General features: G+C 44.6%; 1 protein-coding gene across 1 annotated transcript in view; it reads right to left on the bottom strand.

Annotated features, from left to right (window-relative positions):
• Positions 1–22,741, bottom strand: part of LOC124555334 — a 212,215-nt gene extending 189,474 nt beyond the window's left edge. The window contains exons 1-3 of the mRNA XM_047129212.1: positions 22,614–22,741; positions 21,278–21,459; positions 21,132–21,183 (exon numbers count right to left, since the gene is read on the bottom strand). Coding sequence (XP_046985168.1) covers positions 21,132–21,183; positions 21,278–21,459; positions 22,614–22,644 — 265 coding nt within the window. The 5' untranslated portion in view covers positions 22,645–22,741. The remainder of the gene's footprint in view (positions 1–21,131; positions 21,184–21,277; positions 21,460–22,613) is intronic.
• Positions 22,742–25,496: the final 2,755 nt, after the last annotated feature.

The raw sequence follows: 25,496 nt of genomic DNA, 5'->3' as shown, positions 1-25,496 counted from the left end.
AAAAATGTCGATGCCGATGATGATGATGATGGACCCCTGCCCAACACAACAGCCAGAGAACCATCAAACAACACAAAGGTTCTGTCATGAAACTCCGTGCGAAGATCACGAAACTGAAGGCGATACAGCGAGTCTGGAGTAGTGTCCTTGGGAAACCAATGATGGCAGGGTGAACACGGGCCACCTCATGAAGCCAAGGTGGTGAAGTGGTCACACACTGACAAAATGTCAGGTAGTGTGAAGTTCAGCTGCTGGAGCAAGAGCTGAAAGCGAATGCGAGGAGGTTACAGAGAAGAGGGATACACCCCATACTGGCGATCAAAAAGGAGTCATCGAAGAAGGAGGCACAGGATGGATGGCCACGCATGGCAGACAAACAGCATGCATATCTGCTGAGGAGAAAGTCACAGCAGTAGGACAGCAGTAATTCGTCAGATTCTGCACACAGACTCTCAACCGGGCTAGTGTAACAGGTGCCAGTGGCCAAACGGATGCCACAATGGATAGTATTGAAACTGCATAAGAGGGACGGACATGCAGATGTGTAAATGAAACACTCATAGTCTAGTTTTGAACAGACAAGGAACAAGTACAAATGGAGGAGGGTGGTTCGATCTGCTCCCCAGGAAGTACCACTGAGGACACGTAGGACACTGACAGACCTCATACAGTGGGACACCGAATAAGACATGTTGGAGGACGAAGAAAGTTTCCTATTGAGCATGAGCCCCAGAAATTTCGTAGTTTCAACCAACAGAAAAGCAACAGGCTCAAGATGTAAAGACAGTGGAAGAAACCAATTGCGCCACAAGATATTCATACAAATGGTTTTGTCAGTGGAAAAATTAAAGCCACTGTCAATGCTCCATGAGTGAAGGCGATTGAGACATCGCTGAAGACACCACTGAATGAGACAGTTCCATGGAGAACTGCAATAGATGGCAAAATCGTCAACGCAAAGGGAGCCAGAGGTGCCCAGTGGGAGACAGGCCATTATAGGGTTAATGGCGATAGCAAAGAGGATGACACTCAGGATGGAACCCTGAGGCACACCATTTTCCTGGATAAACATGTTCGACAAGGCAGAACCTACACTTACCTTTAAAACTAAGTCTTTTAAAAATTCCAGAAGGAAACGGGGCATGCAGCCATGGAAGCCCCACATGTTGAGAGTACAGAGGATGCCAGTCCTCCAGCAGGTGTCTCAGGCTTTCTCCAAATCGAAAAACACAGACACAATCTGGGATTTCTACAGAAAACCATTCATAAAATGGGTAGACAAAATGACAAGATGGTCAACTGTAGAACAGTGCACTCGAAGTATCCACTATGCAGTGGGTAGTAAATTGCGAGACTTGAGCCACCATACCAGCCAGGCATGTATCATACCTTCCATCACCTTGCAGACACAGCTGGTGAGAGAAATGGAGTGGCAGCTAAAAGGATGGTATTTTTCCTTACCAGTCTTAGGTATGAGTATGACAGTATCTTCACTCAAGTGTCTGGGAAACAAGCCCTCTACAAAGATGTGGATGTACGTACGAAGGAGAAAGTGCTTGCCAGCAACAGAATGTTACTGCAACATCTGAATGTGAACATTGTCTGGCATTGGGGTGAAGTATCGAGATGAAATGTATGCATTGTTTTGTTTTGTTTTGTTTTAGGGCGCAAAAACAACTAGGATCATATGCACCCATGTCAAAACTGTGTAACACAAAGACAAGTTAAAAATGACTACACGTCAATCCCAACAGACTGAAGAGAAGACAGGTAAAAGCAAGGACGCTGACAAGGGAACCTCCCCATCGCACCCCCTTCAGGTTTAGTTATAAGTTGGCACAGTGGATAGGCCTTGATAAACTGAACACAGATCAATTAAGAAAACAGGAAGAAGTTGTGTGGAACAGTGAAAAAATAAACAAAATATACAAACTGAGTAGTCCATGGGCTACATAAGCAACATAGTGGACCATATGAGAATAGGAGCGCCGTGGTTCCGTGGTAGCGTGAGCAGCTGCAGAACGAGAGGTCCTTGGTTCAAGTCTTCCCTCGACTGAAAATTTTACTTTCTTTATTTTTGCATAGTTATTATCTGTCCGTTCGTTCATTGACATCTCTGTTCACTGTAATAAGTTTAGTATCTGTGTTTTGTGACCGCATCGCAAAACCGTGCGATTAGTAGACGAAAGGACGTGCCTCTCCAATGGGAACAGAAAACATTTGATCGCAAAGTCATAGGTCAACCGATTCCTCCACAGGAAAACACATCTGATACATTCTATACGACACTGGTGACGGCATGTGCGTCACATGACAGGAGTAAGTTGTCGACCCACCTAACTTGTACACTTGGCGAATGGGTAAAAAGATTTTTCTACCTTGCCCGATTTAGGTTTTCTTATGGATGTGATAATCACTCCCAAAAAAGTGATGAAAACATAAGAGTTTGTCACATAAACTGAAAATAAAATATTAAACTTTTCATTCGATGGAAGATTTGAACCAAGGATCTTTCGTTCCGCAGCTGCTCACGTTATCACGAGACCACGGCGCTCTTGCCTTTCTCTTGTCCTTAATGTTGCCTATCTTGCCATGAACTACTCAGTTTGTATATTTTGTTTACTTTTTCACAGTTCCACACAACTTCTTCCTGTTTTCTCAATTGATCTGTGTTCACTTTTTCAAGGCCTATCCACTGTGCCAACTTATAACTAAATCTGAGGGGGGTGTGATGGGGAGGTTCCCTTGTGAGAAAGGTCTATAAAATACACCTTAGAGAAAAGGAGGTCCAGAACTAAAACTAAAATGGCCTTCGCCATATTGCTACGATGGATAAAAAGTAAAATGCGATCGACAACCTATGTCTCCTTTGCTAAAATGGCCAATAACTCATACGGCAAACCCAAGCGGGAACGTTAACAGTTTAAAAAATGGGCATTCCATCAGGAAATTGTGGACAGTTAAAAGTTGGGCGCAATGTGTACAAAGTGGTGGAGGAGCGCCACTTAACAAATGGCAATGGCTAAAAAGTGCCCAATACGCAACCTAGCTAATATGACCACTTCACAGCAGGAGGGCCGAGAGGAGGTTGTCCAAGCTGCCAGGAGCTTATTACCATGAAGGGATGGCCAGTGGCAATGCCAAACTGACACCACCTGCTGACAGACCACAACACAGAGATCATCGGAGGGAATATAAGAACTAGTGGGCTGTGGTATGAAGACTGCAGCCTTGGCAGCAGCATCAGTGGACTCGTTTCCTGTCAGACCAACATGACCAGGAACCTACATAAACAGCACAGTAGCTCTATCAAGAGTGAGCAAGTGACAACTTTCCTAGACATGTTGCACTAAGGGATGGGCAGTGTAGAGTGCACAGAGACTTTGAAGGGCGCTAAGAGTGTGTAAGCGGATGACACGATTGAAAAGCCTGTGTTGCTGGATGTACTCTGTGGCCTGATACAGAGCAAAGAGCTGTGCTGTAAATACAGAGCAGTATGCCGGAAGCCGATACTGAAAAACGTCGGTGCCAATGACAAAAGCACACCCAACATCACCGTCAGACCAAAAGCCATCAGTGTACACAAAGGTACAGTTGCAAAGGTCGTGAAACTGAAGGCGATGGAGTGAGGCTGGAGTAGTGTTCTTAGGAAGCAAATGAAGGCCAAGCCACACAAAGTAAAGGTGGTGAAGGGTTTACACCCACCGGGAAAGTTGCAGGTAGTGTGAAGTTAAGCCACAGCAAGTGCCAAAAGCCGACTCCAGGAGGTTACAGAGAAGAGGAATGCACCCCATACTGGTGATCAAAGGAGTCATCGAAGAAGAGGGCATAGGATGGGTTGCCACACGTGGCAGACAAACGGCATGCATACCTGCTGAGGAGAAAGTTAGAGCAGTAGGACAGCGGTAGTTCAGCAGCTTCTGCATACAGACTCAACTGGGCTAGTGTAAAAGATGCCAGTGGCAAAACAGACGCCACAATTGTGGATAGTATTGAGACAGCATAAGAGGGACAGACCTGCAGATGCGTAAAGCACACATAGTCTAGTTTTGAACAGACAAGGGACCGATACAAATGGAGGAGGGTGGTTCGATCTGCATCCCAGCAAGTACCATTGGGGACACGTAGGATATTGAGGAACCGCATATAGCGGGCACCCAGGTAAGACACATGGGAGGACCAAGATACTTTCCTATTAAGTATGAGCCTCAGGAATTCTGTAATTTCAATGCACAAAAGAGCAACAGGCCCATGACGTAAATAATGTGGGAGAAAACAAATGCACCGCCAGAAATTCATACAAATGGTTTTGTCAGTGGAGAAACGAAAGCCACTTTCAGTGCTCCATGAGTAAAGAGGATCGAGACATCGCTGAATACACCGCTCAGTGAGATTGGTTTGTGGAGAACTGCAATAGATGGCAAAATCATTGACAAAAAGTGACCGGAGATGCCTGGCAGGAGACAAGCCATTATAGGGTTAATGGCAATAGCAAAGAGGACAACATGCAGGGCGGAATCCTGAGGCACACCGTTTTCCTGGATAAAGGTGCCCAAAAAGGCAGAACCCACACAGACCTTGAAAACTGGGTCTCCTCAAGAAAATGAGGCAGGCAGCCATGAAAGCCCCATGTGTAGAGTACAGAGGATACCAGTTCTGCAGCAGGTAGGTTGGCTGGTTGGTTTAAAAGAGGGAGGAAGGGACCAAATTACGAGGTCATCGGTATCTTGTTCTGAAGGAAACAATGCGACAAGGGTGATGATAAGAGAATGAGACTTACAACACAAAACAGAATGAAAGGAGAAACCACAACAATGACTGAAGGGCAACAAACACTTAAATGGACAAAAGGACACAAGAAAACCACAAAGATGCAAGAAACAGGTAGAAGAGGTTAAAACAAGAAAGCAGGTTACCATGGCTCGCTGACCATGAGGATTAAAACGAAAAGCCAGCCACTCTGCAACACATTAAAACCTCCACCCTGAAAGCAATAGGGTGGAGAATACACAGTGACAAAGGACATGTGCTAAAACTTAAGAGCAAATGATAAAACTCACCTGTAAAACTGTAGCTGCTGATTAGGCATTGTCGCCCACCACCGAAGGTAGGGTGCTGGGAAAGTTAAAAGTCCGCCGTAGAGCAGCTAAAGGTGGACAGCCCAGCAACAAATGGACGACCATCATTCGTGAGTCACAGCAATACTGAGGTGGGTCCCCGCGATGGAGAAGGTAACCATGCGTCAGCCATGTATGGCCAATGCGGAGCCGACAGAACCACAGAGTCCTTGCAAGAGGTGCGCTCGGAGGTCTTCCACACATTCGTAGTTTCCTTAATGGCACGCAGCTTGTTGTGAATACTGAGGTTACACCATTCGGTCTCCGAAAGCCACGAAACCTTACGGCGTAATACTGAACGCAGGTCAGTTTCAGAGAAACCGATCTCCATAAGCGGTTTCCGCGTAGACTGTCTGGCCAGCCTGTCGGCAAGTTCGTTGCCTGGGATTCCGACACGACCTGGGTCCAGACAAACACCACTGAATTACTGGACCATTCCAGGGCATAGTTGGACTCCTGGATGGTCGCTACCAAAGGCTGCCGAGGGTAGCACTGGTCAATAGCTTGTAGGCTGCTCAAGGAATCAGTACACGGGAGAAATGACCAGCCTGGGCTTGAGCGGATGTGCTCAAGAGCACAAAATATGGCCGCCAGCTCTGCAGTGAAAACACTACAGCCATCTCATAAGGAGTGCTGTTCTACATGTCCTCAATAAACACAGGCAAAGCCAATATGACCATCAGCCATCGAGCCATCAGTGTAAACCACTTCACGGCCCCAGTATATGTCAAGGATTGAGAGGAAGTGACAGCAGAGAGTCGCAGGGTTAACCAAGTCCTTGGGGCCATGTGAAAGGTCCAGACGAAGCCGCAGCCTAGGTGTACACCATGGAGGTGTTCGTGAATGAACCTCAAGCATAGGTGGTAAAGGCAAGGACTCCAGTTTGGAGAGAACGGATCGCACACGAACTGCAATTTTTAGCCCTGACCTGGGCTGCCGATGAGGGAGATAAACTGCTGTGGGCAGGAAAAGGAGATGGTAATTCAGATGGGCAGGAGAACTACAAATGTGTGCAACGTAACTGGAGAGGAACTGCGCACGCTTAACCTGCAATAGAGGGACTCTGGCCTCCACCAAGACGCTGGTCATCGGACTCGTCCTAAAAGCTCCTGTCACTAGGCAAATGCCACAGTGGTGCACTGGGTCGATAAACGCAACACTGAGGGTGTCACCGAACCATAAACTGGACTCCCATAGTCAAGGCGGGATTGAAGAAGGGCTCTGTAGAGTTGCAGCAGCGTAGAGCAATCTGCACCCCAGTTGGTGTTTCTCAGGCAGCAAAGGGTATTGAGGTGCTGCCAGCACTTCCACTTAAGTTGACGGAGGTGAGGAAGCCAAGTCAATCGGGTGTCGAAAACCAGTCCTAAGAATCAATATGTCTCCACTACGATGAGTGGATCATCATTAAGTTAAAGTTCTGGTTCCGGATGAACGGTACAATGCCAACAGAACTGCATAACACATGACTTTGCGGCCCAAAACTGGAAACAGTGGGCTAGACCCTATGACTGCACCTTGTGGATGGCACCCTGAGCTGCTGCTAGACCATTGATGGCCCATAAAATTACAGATACACTCAATACGGAGCCCTGCAGGACCCCATTTTCCTGGATATGAGGGGAACTATGGGAGGCACCAACTTGGACACGGGAAGTACGAAGTTACAGGAAATTGTGGGTAAAAATGGGGAGCAGGCCTTGCGAGATCCCACTCGTATAATGTGGCAAGGATATGATGTCGCCAGGTCGTTCCATACACTTTTTGTAAATCAGAAAAGACTGCAACCAGGTGTTGGCATCTGGAAAAGGCTGTTCGGATGGCAGATTCTAGGGACACAAGATTATCAGTGGTAGAGCGACCCTGGCGGAAGCCGCCCTGACGTGGAAGTAGTAGGCCACGTGACTCCAGGACCCAACCTAACCGCCGACACACCAAATGTTCCAACAGCTTACAAAGAATGTTGGTGAGGCTGATGGGCCGATAGCTATCCAATTCAAGTGGGGGATTAAGCACCGGGATGATGGTGCTCTCCCGCCATTGTGATGGAAAGACGCCGTTGCACCAGATCTGGTTGAAGATGATGAGGATATATCGCTTGTAGTCAGATGAGAGATGTCTAATCATCTGACTGTGGATCCGATCTGGCCCAGGAGCTGTGTTGGGGCAATGTGCAAGGGCACTGAGTGGCTACCACTCTGAAAATGAGGCGTTATAGGGTTCACTGTGGCGTGTAGCGAATGACAGAACTTTCCTTTCCATCCACAGTTTGAGGGTGCGAAAGGCTGGGGGGTAGTTCTCCAACGCAGAGGCTCGAGCATAGTGCTCAGCAATCGCGTTTGCTTCGGTAGATAACACGCCATTGATGTTAATGCCAGGGACACCTGTTGGGGTCTGGTAGCCAAAAAGACGTCTAATCTTCGTCCACACTTGGAAAGGTGACGTAGGGCACCCAATGGTCGAGACGTATCTCGACCAACACTCCTGTTTCCGTTTTTTGATAAGCTGGCGAATGCGGGCATGGACCCGCTTAAAGGCTATGAGGAGCTCCAGGTAAGGGTGTCGCTTATGCTGCTGTAGAGCTCGCCGTGGGCACCCTAAAGAGCGAGGGATCGCATTTTCCACCGCAGTAACAATGGATGTATTCATCTGCTCAACCATGACATCGATGTTACCGTGTGTGGGCGAGTCAACGGTGACTGTGGATTAGAAAGTTTCCTAGCCCGCCTTGTTTAAAGCCCATATGGACAAGTGTCCATGGGCCTGATTTTGGGGCAGTGACAGGAAGATGGGGAAGAGGTCACTACCACACAGATCATCATGTGTTCTCCAATGGATAGATGGGAGAAGTCCTGGGCTGCAAATGAATAAATCAATGAACGAGTAACTACCACGAGCAACACTAAAATGTGTGGCGGCCCCAATATTTAAGAGGCAGAGGTCGAATTGAGACAGTAAAGTTTCGACATCTCTGCCTCGGCCAGTAAGTACAGTGCCACCCCACAAGGTGTTACGGGCGTTAACATCTCCCAAAAGTAGAAAAGGTTTAGGGAGTTGATCAATCAGTGCAGCTTATACATTTAGGGGTACTGCACCATCTGGGGGAAGATATACAATGCAGACAGTTATTTCCTGTGTCATCCTTAGTCTGACAGCCACAGCTTCAAGAGGGGTTTGAAGGAGCACAGTTTCACTACAGACTGAGTTTAGGACACAAACGCAAACGCCATCTGACATTCGATTATAGACGCAATAGTTCCTGTAGTATCCCTTATAGATGCGCAGGGCAGGGATCAGCATTGCCAAGAACCAGGTTTCCTGGAGAGCAATGCAGAAAGCAGGTGTAAAGCTTACCAGCTGCCGCAGCTCAGCCAGGTGGTGGAAAAAACCCACCGCAATTCCACTGGAGAATGATGTCATCGTGAGACTGGGAAGGCATGGAACATTCAATTAGGCAGCTTATGCCTCAGGGTCACCTGTTGCCACCAACTTATTGATTGAGCAGTCAATATCCATTGCGTCTGAGGGCCTGGTGAGATCTAGATCCTCAGCAGATGCTACAATCTCCACCTTATCCCCAGACACAGAGCTTGTAGGTAGCGATGGTGTGGGTGCCACTGCAATTTCCTTGATCTTAGGGGTCTTCTTTTCAGACTTTTCTCACTGCTCCTTGGATTTCTCTGGCTGGGAGGGCTTCACTGATTCACTCTCCGGGACGGAAGATGATCGTGAAGCCCTACCTGGGGACTTCAGCCACTGGCGGGCGTCATCTTTCCCATTAGCAGAAACCTGGGAAGGGAGTGACCCATGGGACCCCTTCCTGGTGAGAGGAGCCGAAGTAGACTTACGCTTCTCCAGCTGAGAAGTGGGGACTGGTGTCCCTGATTGATTGGGGGGGGGGGGGGGGGGGGGTCAGTGATCCCGAGATAGGTGGTGCGGAAGCAACAGGGGAGAAGTGTGCCCCCACCATCAAGGGGGCAGGTGTAGCCTCCTGGCTCTGAGAGCTGACTGGAATTCGCGTAACTGATGGTGCTACAACTGTCCTCATAGCGGCGCCATATGAAATGGTAATAGCCTAAGGAAGGATGTAGGCGCTCATATTTTCTCTTAGCCTCAGTGTAGGTCAGTTGGTCCAGGGTCTTGTATTCCATGATTTTCCTCTCTTTCTGTAAAATCCTGCAGTCTGGCGAGCAAGGCGAATGATGCTCTCTGCAGTTGACACAGATCGGAAGAAGGGCACATGGATGATTGGGATATGATGGACGTCCACAATCTCGACATGTGACACAAAATACTGAGGGAGGACATATGGCCGAACTTCCAGCACTTAGAGCATCGCATCGGGGGAGGGATATATGGCTTGACATCACAGCGGTAGATCATCAGCTTGACCTTCTCAGGTAAGGCGTCATCCTTGAAGGCCAAGATGAAGGCACCGGTGGCAACCTGATTATCCCTCGGACCTAGATTGACGCGCCAGACGAAATGAACACATCACCGCTCTAAATTGGCATGCAGCTCATCGTCAGACTGCAAAAGGTCCCTGTTGAAGATAATACCCAGGACCATAGTTAAGCTCTAATGTGGTGTGATGGTAATTGAAACATCCCCCAACTTGCTACAAGCGAGTAATGCCTGTGACTGTGCAGAGGGTGCTGTTTTTTATCAAGACTGACCCAGATGCTCTACAAAAAACTGTGGCTTCATCAAAACAAAGGAGTCCCCATCAGTTCTCGTACATACAAGGTGCCGGAGTGAATAAGGTTCACTGCCATCCTTAGCCTGGCATTCTCCCCATGGTGTGGCCAGGGAGGGGAATCATTTAGAGTCATACTTTCTTGCATTGTACTGAGACTTGGAATGCTTAGAGGCTGCTGGTGTTTAATCACCAGCAAGTGAAGACGTGGTACACTTCATCGTGCGTCATCCGCCCTGATGCCACCCACTCTGACCATGGGCCCTCCACACGGGCACCACCCAGCCTCAGCAAGTGCCACCTGGCAGGATGGCCATTGCCGGGAGTCCTGATGCCCCAGGGAGATGGGCATCTACTCCATGGCATATGTGGGGAGTTAATGGCGCAGGGATCAGCAGAGTGATCCCTGCGTTGTCAGGGGGCTACAAACAACAGGGTACATGGCAGCCCTACCACAATGGACTGGCTACCATGCTGGATATGAGATGCAAAGATTTCCATGGTCTTCATCGGCACAGAAAACGACACTGCACAGTGGGTGGAGGAAAATGCACCCAAGAAGGTGTCCTCACTCAAGAGATGGAGGATGAACGGGACTGCACTGCCATGAACGGGACTGCACTGCCATGACAAGAAAGTGGGCTAAAGATCTCAATGCATGATGGACACAATGCACCATGTAAGGCGCCCTTTCCCAATTGGCTCGCTCTTCGGAAAAATTTTGAAAAATTGTGGTCAAACCCTACAGGAGACCATCACATAAAGGCCGAAAGATGTGAGACTCCTTTTAGTCGCCTCTTACGACAGACAGGAATACCTCAGGCCTATTCTAACCCCCGGGCCCGCAGGGGGTCTGCAGCAGGTGTAGTAGGCCTTCTCCAAATTGAAAAAACACAGCCACAGTCTGGGATTTCCACAGAAAACCCTTCATGACATGGGTGGACAAAGTGACAAGAAGGTCAACTGCAGAACAGCACACTAAGTCCACACTGTGCAGTGGTTTGTAAATTGTGAGACTCGAGCCACCATACCAGCCGTGCATGAATCATACATTCCATCACCTTGCAAACACATCGTATGAGAGAGATAGGATGGTAGCGAGAACAATGGTGTTTGTCCTTGCCGGGCATAGTTATAGGTACAGTACTGGTTTCACACCAGCATCTGGGAAACATGCTCTGCTCAGATGTGGTTGTGCGTATTAAACAGAAAGTGCTTGCCTGCAAGAGAATGTGTTGCAACATCCGAATGTGAACAGTGCTGACCCTGGGTGGAGGATCAGGACAAACTGAGAGCATGATCTAGCTCACCCATTGTACAGGTGGCATTGTAACACTCAAGATTCTGAGAACAGAAGGATATTGCCGGAGCCACCTCTGCTTGTTTCCGATGGAGGAAGCCAGGGTGATAGTGGAAAGTGCTCAAAATTTCCGCAGAATGGAGGCCCAAGGTGTTGGAGATAGCAACAGGGTCCACGATGACATCACCTGCTACCACTGGGCTGGAAATTGGGGAATGTATCATGGTCCCAGAGAGACGTCGCAGGTTGGCCCACATGACAGAGAAGGTAGTGGAACTGTTAAAAGAACTAGTGAATAAAATCCTGCTAGCTGTTTTGCTATCGCAAAGACACACATCTGTTTATAATGAATGCAGTTTTCCATCGTAGGATGGCGGCCAAAAACACGATGAGCACATATGTGTGCGCAAACTGCGTCACAGCACGTCTCAGTCCACCAAGGGACCAGGACACGGCGTGGTAAAGAAGTGCAAGGAATGGAACATTCTGCAGCAGTAAGGGTAACATTTGTAAGATATTCTACCTGCTCATCACAACTGGGGAAATCCGATTCATCAAAGGTCACCAGGGAGGAGTAAAGCCGTCAGTCGGCCTTAGTAAGCTGTCATTTGGGTGTGCACGCAGGTGGGGTAGAAGTCAGCAAATGGATAGTACACGGGAAATGGTCACTCTAGTAGGTGTCAGAATGGACCAGTCGAGACGATGGGCAAGCTGGGCAGTGCAGAAGATTAGGTCCAAATAGGAAAAGGTGTGTGAGGAGTCGGAATGGAATGTGGGTGCTCCTGTGTTAAGGCAAAAGAGGTTAAGATGACTGAGGTCAGCCCAGAGGCCACTTCTATGACATGTTCTGGGAGAACCCCAAAGGGGATGGTGCATGTTAAAGTCACCGAGCAGCAGAAATGGGTGATGTAGCTGCCCAGTAAGATGGAGGAAGTCTCCTCTGGTGACAGAGTGATATAAAGAGTACGAAGAAAGAAAGTCAGGTGAGGAAGGAAAAGGCGAACTGCAGCAACTTGAAGTCAGGGAGTCAGGGACTATGAACGTCATCTTGTACGAGCAGCACGACTTCCCCATGAGATGGAATGCCAACCTCAGGGGGAAGGTCAAAACGGACCGGAAAGAAATGCGAAAGCTCAAAGCAGTCGTGAGGATGCAATTGTGTTTCTTGAAGGCAGAGTACAAGGCAACATTGCAATTCTAAAAGCAGCCATAAATCCTCTTAGTTGGATCAAAGGCCATGAACGTTCCATTAGAGCCATAACGAGTAAAAACTGAAGGGGGTGTCACCTCAGTGGCTGCCGTGCACCAGCCTGAGAAGACTTGCTGCTACAAGGCACAGAGGCAGGGGGATCCTGCTCCATAAGGTCCACAGTAGCACTGGCTTTATCGTGCTGTCCATCTGCGGAGACTAACGCAGAGAAATGGTTGGCCGTGCCCACCGACAACACAGAGGCCGGCCAGGTGAAAGTATCACACGGTGACATCGTCAAAGAGAATCTTCGAGTTGCACAAGGAGAGGACCTTTGCCTTTGTTGGACTTCTTCGAAACTTTCCGGTTAATAGAGGAAGACTCAGGCATTGGTTGGCTGGAGAGACGTAGGAAGTCTTCACGAGAGTACTACTCCTGTCCTGTCCAGCCTGCTGGTTGTATAGCTGGTGACTTCACCCCTTGAGGCAAGAGTTTGATGGTTTGCTGCACAGCTGGATGATGCTACCTTGAAACTGGGCAATTTCACAACCTCAGAGCTGAATCTGATGCTGCATGTCTGTGTGACCATGTCTTTCATGGAGTGAGATGTAGCAAGAACAGTACTATAAGTGCCAGATGGTAGAACGCAGGGTTTCTGACTAGCCAATAACTTGCACGCGAACGGGTAATGAACTTTTTGTTTTACCCGGATTTCCTGGACCGCCCGCTCATTGAGATACACAGGGCAATCTCGAGAGAAGGCAGCATAGTTGCCATTGCATTTGATACAGTGGCGAGGAGAAGGTGGACAACTGTCCTCGTGAGCATCCCTACCACAGGTTACACATTTGGCTGGGTATCGACAGTACTCTTGAGTGTATTTGTAACAATGACACTGGCAGCAGCACATCGGGTTCAGGATATACAGTCGTACTGGTAACTTCATAGCCTGCTTTGATTTAAGATGGAAGCACCAATCTGTTGAAAGTGAGAAAGAGAGTTCATGTGAGCACCAAGGATGCATCTACTATTTTCATCACCTGTATTGACACACTGATCAGAGAGGTACATTTGGATTTCTGCATCAGTGAAACTATTGAGCACCCTGCACGTTCAAAAATGGTTCAAATGGCTCTGAGCACTATGGGACTTAACTTCTAAGGTCATCAGTCCCCTAGAACTTAGAACTACTTAAACCTAACTAACCTAAGGACATCACACACATCCATGCCCGAGGCAGGATTCTACCCTGCGACCGTAGCGGTTCCAGACTGAAGCACCTAGAACCGCTCGGCCACACAGGCCGGTCGCCTAATGTAAATAACACTATGGGACGAATTCAGCATTCAGTGGGCCTTTACAAGAACAGGAGAGCTGTGGAGGTGCGAAGCTGCAAGCAGTTGTGCTTGAAAATAAGAAGTAGTCTCCAAAAGCAAAGTGCCATTTCGTAAATGAGAGCAGGATTTCACAGGGCTAGCAGTTGTATCAATGCCTTTCTGAATAATAAACCGATTCATCGTAGCAAAGAACTGCCTGTCTTCAGTACATGAAACCACAAGGAACTGTGGTGCAGCTGGGAGGGTCTTTGAATTATTAGCCTCATTCCATCTCGTAGACGTTGACTGTGAAGATGGTGATTGGCTCAGTGTGAGAAAATCATCCATGATTGCCAGTGCCTCCGATGGCGCACTCCTTCCAATTGGGGATACCCCTCAGGAGGGGCCACAAACGCCTTAGGTGATTGTTCACACCTCAGGTTACACGTCCCTAACACATGACAGGAGGACCAATTGGCAGTTTAGGAAGGTAGCAGCTCAGGCAATCACCCCTCCCTCGGCCTGACCTGTACCAGGGGGAATGTGGGAACCCTACCTGTCAACCCAGGACTGAGAATTATGTGTGGGCTGGCCTTCAGGAATGCACACGGAGGAAGAAGAAAAAGAGAACCTCAAGTGCCTAAGCGGATGAAGGGTAGGAGAAGGCAAATGAAAGAAAGAAAGAAGGAATGAAAGACAGTGGAGAGACTTTTCTGATATTGGCGACTAAATATGCATAAGACACTTCCAACAACATCCCAGACATGTTCCCAAGTAAGGGGAAAATGAATAGCAAGAGACTAGACATGCACTACGGAAGGGAGAAGATGCTGCAAAGGCTGGGGCCCAGTGGAAGCCAAGCACAAACCAGGCCAAAGAGTGGCAAGCCCCCTGGCAGGGGTATAGCCACCTTTGATGAGGTCAACATCAAGGAAGGTGGCTTGTTGGGTTGAGGTGGACCGGTTGTAGCAAATGGAGGAGAAGGTGTTGAGGTTCTGGAGGAATGTAGATAGGCTGTCCTCACCCTCAATCTAGATCACACAGATGCAATAAACGAACCTGGACCAGGTGAGAGATTTGGGATTCTGGGTGGTTAGAAAGGATTCCTCTAGACAGACTATGAGTAGGTTGGCAAAGTATTGTACCTTTCGGGTGCCTATTCACATACCCTGGATCTGTTTGTAGCTGATGTGTTCCAAGGAGACGTAATTGTGGCTGAGGCAACTAGGAAGGTTGGGAACCCATCAGGCATTGGGAAAAGTAGTGTTCCTTCTCGCCATGCCCACAGCTGTATTCCACCACCTACTGAAACTACACAATATCCTTGCCCATCCCCACACAACCCCTGCTCCCCACCCCTTGCCTCATGGTTCACATTCCTGTAAAAGACCTATATGCAAAACCTGTCCCATATATCCTCCGTCCCTGGTACTAATTTCGGTAGCCTCTCTAACGACGCTGTCCCAGTATTTAGATGTCTATGCCAAGACCCTGGTATGTTGGTAGTCCACATCATGATTTTCGAGCAAACTATGCTCTGCGACCGCCGACTTGTTGGGGTACCCAAGTCGGGTGTGCCTCTGATGTTCTCGGCAACGATATTCAATGTTGCGCACTGTATGTCCAATACAAGTCTTCCCACATCGACACGGAATCTGGTATATGTCGGCCTTCCGCAAACCGAGATCGTCTTTGACACCTCCCAATAATGCTCACGTTTTATTTGGTGGGCAAAAGACAGTTCCTACTCAGTGTTTCCTCAACATTCATCCTATTTTCCCCAATAGTGTGCCAGTATACGGTATACAGGCAGTGGCTATCTCTTTCTCCGTGCCTTCTTCTGTCTCCACACGCTGTACTGTAGAGGTGGGGCGGAGAGCGCATCTGATCTGCCATTCTGAGTACTTGTTTTTCTGGAATACAGTTTTGAGCTGTTCCAGCTCTTGGGACAGACACTCTGCATCAGAGATGGTGTGCACCCCATTCCTCTGTGCAGGGTGGTAGCAGCTATCTGCATGCAAATACAGGTCGGTGTGAGTTTTCTTCCTGTATACCCCGTGGCCCACGGTGCCATCCACTCTTCTTTTCCTGGAATGGTAATCTTCCTTCTTCTTCAGTCTCCATAGTGAATTTGATGTTCGGATAAATGGAGTTCAGGTGTGTAAGAAGTCTAGGAGCTTGTCCCTTTCATAGGGGCCAGATCACAAATGTGTAATCCACATAATGTAGAAAACAAAAAGGTTTCCATTTGGATGATGCCAAAGTTTCCTCCTCGAAGTACTCCATATAGAAATTCGCGACCACAGGTAAGAGTGGGCTCCCCATTGTGACGACTCCTGTTCGTTCATAGTATTCTCCATTAAAAAGAAAATTCGTGGCGGTCAGAACATGCTTGAAAAGGTCAGTCACCTTCATCAAATTTCTGTGCAATAAGCTCAGCTGACTCTCAAAGAGGCACACTGGTGAATAATGAAACAACATCAAAACTCACCAGGATATCTGAGTCTTTCAGCTTGAAGTTAACGAGACATTTTACGAAATCTTCTCTAGCTGGTTAAGCACAGCTGCTTGTCATTTCATTCTGGTACCCTCCAGATGAACATCTGGACATTTACCCCTTTTCTTTCTGGAAGCCATTTCTTGGGGCTGGGGCTCATTCCAGCCAACTTCACCTTCATCCTCTTCCTCCTTGTTATCCTAATCTCTATTTTCTAGTATTAATATAGCAAGAAAAGCCATTAATCACATATTATATTAGACACAAAAGTTTATTTACATATATCCACAGGCGGAGAAGAGTGGGATCAAGTTGAAAATGATTCAGGAAAAATTGAATACTTGTAAGACAATAGGGGCAGTAGCTCGAAAGCATATTCACATCAAATGTCCACATTTGAATACCTCACTTTGCCAAATACAGATCTTTGAACAGCATAATTCTGTTGGCACTTGTATATACTAACTACAAGTTCTTGTACATGGATACAGGAACTAATGGGTGTGTTGGTAATGCCGGAGTGTTTGCCAAAACTAAGCCGAGGAAATGTCTTATCGACAGATCTATTTTGAACTTTCTTGAAGACAGAAAGTTAGGGGACACGAATACAACAACTCCAATGGTTGTGCTGGAAGATGATGCTCTAAGCTACAACATTATGAAGTTGGAGCCTTTGTAGGGAGTCACGTAGGAAGCAAAGTTGTTTAATTACAGGTTGTCACAATGAACAAAACTAGTGGAAAGCACCTTCAGTATTTTTGCCAGCTGCTTCAGAATTTTTCTTACTTTTATACACCTACCTTCAGAAAACTTTACTTCAATAACATTAGCTGCATACACACTGCATAACTTGTTAACTAAGAAGAGAAAATGTGTACACTCATTAGGAAACTGTCTACACTAGAAGAAAATTGTAGATACCTTGAGTCACAAAGCACCAACAACCGACAGGAAACGCAAACTACGGTTTGCCAACCTGTTTCTGGATGTGCAATACACGGGACAATGATTAGACGAGTTTAAAACATTTTCTAATGGTGCTGTGAAAGTGCCCTGGCAAGTAAATCACATTTTTTCATCAAATGCACCTGCCGCAAAATCAAAAGTGGTAATTCCTCTCTCACTCCCACATACTGCGTTGCTGACATTTGTCAGTTGGTTGGTCCCTAAATTTTGGAAGTGTGACTCAGTACACTGGCAACTGGTAAACAACCTGTGTACTGGGTCCACTTTTCTGTATCTGCAGTGAACAGAAACACGCAAAATATTTTTACATTATGTAAACATGACTGCGACTCTGTGTGTGTGTGTGTGTGTGTGTGTTGTATCTTTCGAAGTACATCCTGCTGTATTTTACAGCTAATGCTGTCCACAATTATTTTATAGCTTTCATTTCTTCTCAGCCAGTTTTTATGTTTGGGATGTTTAACATCATAAAGCACTTCATCACCTTCATACATCTCAACTTAGTTGTTGAAACCAACAAGTGAACCTTGCAGCAGTCACATTTATGAACACATTATATGTCCTATAGATGCAGCAGTGCTAGCATTCTTATCAGTTACATTTCTCCTTGCAGTAAATAGATGAAAACCTCTGTCTTTGATCAAATCTAGAGCTACAACCTAGAGTGGATCACATAAATTTGACGAAAGTCAAGCAATGAAAAATCCAGGATGGAATGTAACAATATTATGAGAGGAAAGTTGCCACTCACCATTTAGTGGAGATGCTGAATCACCAATAGGCACAACAAAAAAATTTTCACACTTAAAGCTTTCGGACAATGGCCTTTGTTAACAACACACACACACACACACACACACACACACACACACACACACACACACACACACAAACGCAAATTTGACAAAGTTTCCTATTACACTATGTCAAATATATTTGTACAACAAGATAATTTGTATCAGTTGCATCTACTATTTCTTGGCTTGTCACTTCAGGTGGCAAGAGATCTTAGCTAAGATATTGGTTTCAGGTGGGAAGATGCCTGTAGGTCTGAACCTTTCAGTGGCCTTTTCCACAGTTGCAGACTTCTGAAATGATTGATTTAGCAGGTCATCAAAATGACAATTGGTACCCGACTAGCCCAGTTATCACACAAGACAGAATAACAATAATTATACAGAGGGCTGAATAAGTTCCAGTCGAGAGTGTGCACTTTTCGACTGCTATGGGATGGCCGACTGCACATGTTACTATTGCTACATTTGGCCCAGGTGATTGATTGCAGGGAAATGTGTGTGATATGGTTATCTAATATCAGCAAAATTGTGTTGCAATTTGCATGCTTCCTGAACAGCTCTACATACATTAGAAATGTATCTGTGTTCATCAGCCCACATCCAGTTGGGGCATTTTTCATCAATATAGGATTCCGTCTTTTCAGAGCAAATATGAAAAATAATGGAAGATCTATGAAACTCTTACAGCGTGCAACAGTCATTCTTTATTTTGGTCAGCTGAAACATGTTTTGACACCTCTCTCACCTCCAGGAGCAACAAGTTTATGCATATTCTTTGGAACTATTAGAACACCAATTTCACCTGTATTACACATCCAGTTTGGTGGGAACTCATACTATCTAAAGACTTCAATTGAAGTCTGGAAATAAAGAGCTTTCTGCTGATTATTGACACCTATGTTCTAGAAATAATGGTTATCCTTGGTGCTTTCAGGGATGGAATTTCTTTTCATGAACTCTTTTGCCCAATCTCAATCCATCCCACACAATTTTGTTTCCTGAGTGAACGCATGAAATTTTCAATTCCTTTCCGCATACTCAAAAGACAAGGAAGTCTAGAGATTTTCAAAATCACAATGTAAATCTTAGAATCTAGATCTCTGTAGTGTTTGACCATTTCTTCTTTTCCCTATGGCATTAGTACATGTTTGACACATCCCTGAGATGGGACATCTCAGTCAGTTTTCAATCCCTTCTGAATTGTTCCTTCATCACCACCAGGTGCACAATCGATTTCCCCTCTAAGACATGCCATTTTCCTTCAAGAGTCATGCCTCTTATTAGTGCCTCTGTCCGTGGCTTCAGACCAAAATTATCTCATTAGTAGTTCCTAAAGTGAGTGGGTAAAGTGTTAGAGATACATTTCAGATGTGATTTTGTATTCGACAAAACACTAAAAAGCATTTTTGAAGTGCAGGAATGATGAAGACATGAGGTGAGACAGAAGCCCACAATGAAGCTGTGCCTCATATGCAACATCAACTAACTAACAAGGCGTTACGCAGCAACTTTAGTACATAGTCCTCCATGGTTATGGATATCGTCACATTTAACGATTTAGATTTTAGTTAATACACAAGCTAGTGAATACTGAAATTTTATATATTTATACCTAAAAGTATGCTTTACCTCTTCGTTCAAGGCACACAGCTTATTGACGATGGAATTCACCATATTGACTTCCTGCTCAAATGACTGCCATTTCAGTGAGCAATAACACACTTGTGAAATGCAACAAGACCTTTGCCCCCACATACCAAACACAAAAATTACACTGGATGGGACCCCAAGAAGAAGTAAAGTTTTGTAGCTTCTATCAACCATTTCATCACCTTCCAATCTAACAGACACTCAGATTAAAATAACTGACTGATAGATTGAAGTGATAGTGGGCGATGCTGCTAGCATGAAACCAGCCACAGCAGATGAGGCTCTGGATGTATTTATGAAAACAGGCAACACAGCAAGCACATGGCGCTCGAGAATGAGCTGCGATTGGACGGTGGCTGGCCCTTACCACTTGACTCATTGAAACATCTGTCAAGGTAATTTTAATATGAATATAGCCCTAGCTCTACACAACACATCAGCCTGTCACAACAACCTTAACCTGCAAAAAATAGCTTGTGACATTCACTGGCTTTGCCAACTCACAACCAAACTGAGTGTATTTAGCAACGACTTCTTCAGATGAAATAACAGTAAGTCTACCGTGTAACTGGAGGACAACCTTCCTCCATGAGTGGAAGAGGTAATGTACAAAACTGACTAATGTTCACCCATAAGCTTGTGTGTGTTACATCACAATTAGTAGCAGCAATTATAAAATTTAAGTAGAGCTGGATCTAAATTTTTACTGTTGGACACTTCATTCTTCAACCGAAAAAAAAGTGCTTCTGTGCATATATGCCATCTTTCCTAAATATGTAATATATGCACATGGCACAATCTTGAAAGGAAAACTACAACCACTGTCCACCCTAACCTACAATTATACCCAAATTACCCCACATTCATAAGTCTTAATTTTCTAACATACTACTGGTGACTTTTCACTAATTTTATGAAAATTGTGTGTACCTTCATTGCATTACTGAGAGAAACATCTATTTCAAAATGGCACTACCACTGTGGCCGGCAAACTTAAATCACATTATAGACATCCGTGAAGTGTAGAATATGTATTTAATTTGATTATGTAGGAAGATTAGAGGAAGAATTATGAAAATACTCATTTACACCCACATACCCCAATCAACCCTATAGGTGAATTTTGGGTGCAGACAGTGCACAAACCTTGACAGAAGACAGCAGTCTGTTCATTTCTGCCTGTGAGAAGCCAGATGCACTAACTTACCTCTACCACAGCCTTACTTTACACCATAATATATGGGCACTGTATGTAAGAAATGTCCTGGGAGTGCAGTAGTATTCCTCATGGCAAAATGGGAAGATGCACACGAATAGAATAAAAGTAACCATGAAGGGAACTGTGTCAATTCAACTTTTATAAACAAACACCACTTCTATAGCACACCACTGGTACTGGTATTTACCTATGTAACAATACAAAAAAAAAAAAAAAAAAAAAAAAAAAAAAACTTACAAACACCTTAAAGGATCAACATCTCTAGACTATAGCAAAATGCATTCCACATAGCAATGTGAATCAATAACACCTATGAAAGAGAAAGCTAAATATGCTCAACCAGCTTCACCAGTTTCCAACATTGGTTGTTTCCATTGTGCAACTTACGTGTGAGGTACAGTTCGAAATACATGTCCTCCAGGAATGCAAAAGGCTCATCCTTTAGGGCGTGCAAAAGAAGAAATAAAACAAAACTTAATGCAATGCAAAGTTAACTTAATTCATACACAATTTAATTTCTGCTGTGAACTTACCTTTGCTGATGCAATCAGTGCTTGTGCAATATTCACTAAACTAAGAGTTTTCTTATGTCTCTTTAGCGAATACAAAACTTGTCTCCAAGTGGCTTTGCGAAAAATAGGCAGCACATGTTCTTCCACTTCATGAAACCTAAATCTTCTGCACAGTGTGGCAATATTCGCCTCAAGTGAAGTGCCTACAAATCAAGCACTCAAGTTAACGATGACTCTGCTAGCACACCTTTAATAATCTCTAATAATTATCCATTTCACTCTAACAGTACTAGCCTTCACCTTTACAGACGACTACATTTTTAGGGAGGTATGTGACATAGCATTAACGAGTCATGGTAATTAGTTGGTTGATTCTGGGAAGGGGACCAAACAGTGAGGTCATTGGTCTCCGGATTCAGGAAGGGTGGGGGAGAGAGTCGACCATGCCCTTTCAAAGGAACCACCCCGGCATTTGCCTGAAGTGATTTACGGAAGCATGGAAAACCTAAATCAGAATGGATGGGTGCAGGTTTGAACTGTTGTCCTCCTGAATGTGACTTCAGAGTCAGGGTGAATCAGGTCTTTCACACAGATTAACGATAATAGTCGAACATAACAGTTTTCTCAGGGAACTGAGGAGGAAGGGGGATTGGCATTAATTTCTACGAACATAACAGGAAACGTTACAGGTACCAAACACAAAAAAAAAAAATCAACATTATTCAGATTTATGATTTTTTCTACACTGTATACTTAAATTCAAACTCAACGTATGCGACACATACACCATGGTACATGTCCACACAAGATGAGTAAACTGTGTGTGAAATGAACTGTTCGTTAGGATTCAGCTATTACCAGTCCTGTAAATCACATCTAATAAGACTTATACGTCGTTCAGTGTATTCAAATGAATTTCTATCAACCATTAAACAACTGAGTCAACAAAATTTCTAGATAGCTACCTTGGCTAAAAGGGCCCATTCTGTTCGTTGTTTCCAATTATTGGAAATTCAGTTACTGAAAAGTGCTAAGAATCGAGTCGACGATTACAATTTTGTAAATAGTAACTAAAGAGTGGGACTAGGAAGAACTTGTAAAAATTCTCCGTTTAAATTCATAGTACACAGTGCGCGAGACGTTTAAAAACTAATTCTTGGATAACATTGCATACATCATACTTAAATAAAACTCTACACACATTACCAGCCAATATTCCACTTGGCCAGTCCCTCAAACCATATACATAAAATAACTAGTACATTCAAAACGGAACAGAAACACTGCAATAAAATACTTTAAAATTAGCGAATACTCAAATTTACAATACTCTATCCTGCCATTTTAATATACTTACGTTTCTCTTTATGTGAAATTCGTCGTTTCATGATGCAATTCTAGCCACTTGTTGAATTATACAATACTCCAATATGTAAACATTTGTTCCCTGCACTCAAATTCATGTCTACGCGCCAGACGACATGTGAACAACTGCCGTATTCGACCCGAACGATCTATCGATAGTGTGAATCTTCGATGATGATCGGCTTATTTATGTTTTATGTATTTATTCATTCAGAGGTCGTCTTACCATCGCGGGATTTGCCATCATAATATAATAAAAATCAATAGCTCATATATATATATATATATATATATATATATATATATATATATATATGTGTGTGTGTGTGTGTGTGTGTGTGTGTATGAGTGTACACACACACACAGAATTAAGTATGTTTTTGCGAGGATAGGTCTAGTGGCCGGTCATGGTCTCGGAAGAATTCGCCAGAAACGACTGAGCAAAATCAAGATTGCCAGAGAAGACACTAAACTTCATTCTCCCGAAGATAAGGACAGTATCTTTAACAACTGTACTGCTTAATACGGTTGGACCATACTGTGTGATGTACCCTTGAGTATACACCATTTATATAATATAACACTAAAGCACAAACAGGCTATTATGCCCACAGAATCTCCTTCAGTCTCTTCGAGAAACTGCCTCCAGACCCGTAAATCCGCTACTATCACAACCAACTTTTGCTACTGTGTCCCATGCAAATCACCGTGTCTTCCCTGCATTTCGTCTCTAGAACTTACAAGGGAACATTCCCATGTGTCAATGAACGATCCTGAAGAAACTTGGCGGTGTGTACTGGGAGAAGATAATCCTCTAAGTTATTTTCTTCAAAACTGTGTAATAAACTTTAAAAAAATGGAAAATTTGCATATTATCCCACGTCCTTTAATGAATTTTACAAAATGGAAACGTTTGTTACAACATAAATTAAAGAAGCTTTCACACCACATACATACACGTGTAATAAAACTTTTTCCAAAAACACCATTTTAGGAAAATTAAATCGTACAAAACGTGCTGTCAGAATATGCGCCAATGTACCTCATTAAAATATCTAATCGTACATATTACTCTAATTATTCGTTGTACAGATTTTTGTTTCATTATGTAAATTGTAATTTTACGTTTTCAATTCACATTTTTTGTTTTTTAGTTTACTGTTTCACATACTTGTATTCTGTTAATTGAAATAACCCATTACTAAGATACAAAGTCTTTACAATAATGACAATCCGTAAAGATATGCTTACAACATAACGCATTTGTGTACCATGCACACAAAATGAACATTTCTTCACACGATACACACAATAAATAGGACAAGAAAAAACAAAATGCAGCAGGCGTCGCAAATTGTGGTGGGCGATCTTCTATATCCCGGTTTGCTCCAGGAAAACCTTGGTGAAGAGAATTAACTGTGTACTAGTGACTGCAGCTTGATTATATTGTTCCTCAAGTGGAGATTGATATCATAATCATGTAGCAGAATTAGATCTGAAAAATCTTCTCACAAAGTTCTTCCAACATCGAAAGTCATATAGTCCAATGGCTGTACCTGTCCCATCAAGCCTTTTAGGCTCACGAGATGTACAATTTCCTTGTCCTCAGATATGACAATCAAAAACGATCATTCACACCGGCCACGCCAGGATTCTAACAATAATACAGGTTTTGCTCCCGCACTGGGAAAGAAAACTTCTGTCAAATATCTTTTGACATGGTCAGACGTTAGTTTACCAAATTTTAATGCAGCCACAAGGACACTAGGGCCTTCAAAAACAGATTGTCTGATTCTCAGTCCAGAGTCTCCTAAGTTTCTTTTAAAACTACGAAAAGGGTTGTAAACACCTTGTCAGCTACAGAGACAGCACGTTGAATCGTGTGACTGTAACTGATGACAATGACTGCACCATGGATTCAACTTTCTTTGTATACTTTTGGAACAAAGTACATCCAGAGTGCAACTCGAGGCTGAATCCGCTCTGATCAGAGCTGTGCACCCCTTTAGCCCACCAAAACGCTGATGTGATCGTTAACTTGCACTGCAGGTCTTAACATGACCTCGTCGAGATATTTTCATCCTTTATGTAGTGTCTAGTTATAAATTTTGTTATTTTCCCAAATAAAATTTCATGCACCTTTTGAAAATTCGGTAGTCATTTGGGGCTTGCCATGAAATTATGTAACTTTCCTTCCCTGATCGTTCGGAAGGCTCTCTTTTGAGAGTCAGTATCATGGATATGCGGTCGATAATCCACAGTCTCTAGTACCTTTTGTCAAGTCCTGCAGTGTATTGCCTTCATCTTATCACGTTTACAGCCATCATGAAGAACGTACTTTTCCCAGCGATACAGCCGTTTTACTGACGTAACTTGACGATACTTATACTGCATGCATGAAGGTGACCCCGTTCCCTTAAGTGGCGGATCCAGGATTTTGTTTTGGGAGAGGCTTGACCCAACTGAGCGTAGGCTTTCTCAAGGTAAACATTAATATACTGAAAAGCGCAAATAATTTTATTTTGCTCATTTAACACATAGCGAATCCCCTCGGATAATACTTTGCAAATTCTTCAGTGACTTCGACAGGTTATAGGCTGCCAGATATATGTCAGTAAATAAACATGGCAGCCAAACCATTCAACCTGTCATCTGTCATTGTCGTACGAAGGTACAACTTTACCAGTCTAAGCGAAGAGAGAAGCTACGCTCCACACTACAAGTAGATAGCGAGAATTTGTAAATGAATGCCGGCCGGTGTGGCCGTGTGGTTCTAGGCGCTTCAGTCTGGAACCGCGTGACTGCTACGTCGCAGGTTCGAATCCTGCCTCGGGCATGGATGTGTGTGATGTCCTTAGGTTAGTTAGGTTTAAGC

This window comes from Schistocerca americana, chromosome X (genome assembly GCF_021461395.2).
Source record: "Schistocerca americana isolate TAMUIC-IGC-003095 chromosome X, iqSchAmer2.1, whole genome shotgun sequence".
Classification (NCBI taxonomy): Eukaryota; Metazoa; Arthropoda; class Insecta; order Orthoptera; family Acrididae; genus Schistocerca; species Schistocerca americana.
The sequence above is the reverse complement of the archived record's forward strand: the minus strand, read 5'-3'. Positions and strand labels throughout refer to the sequence as shown.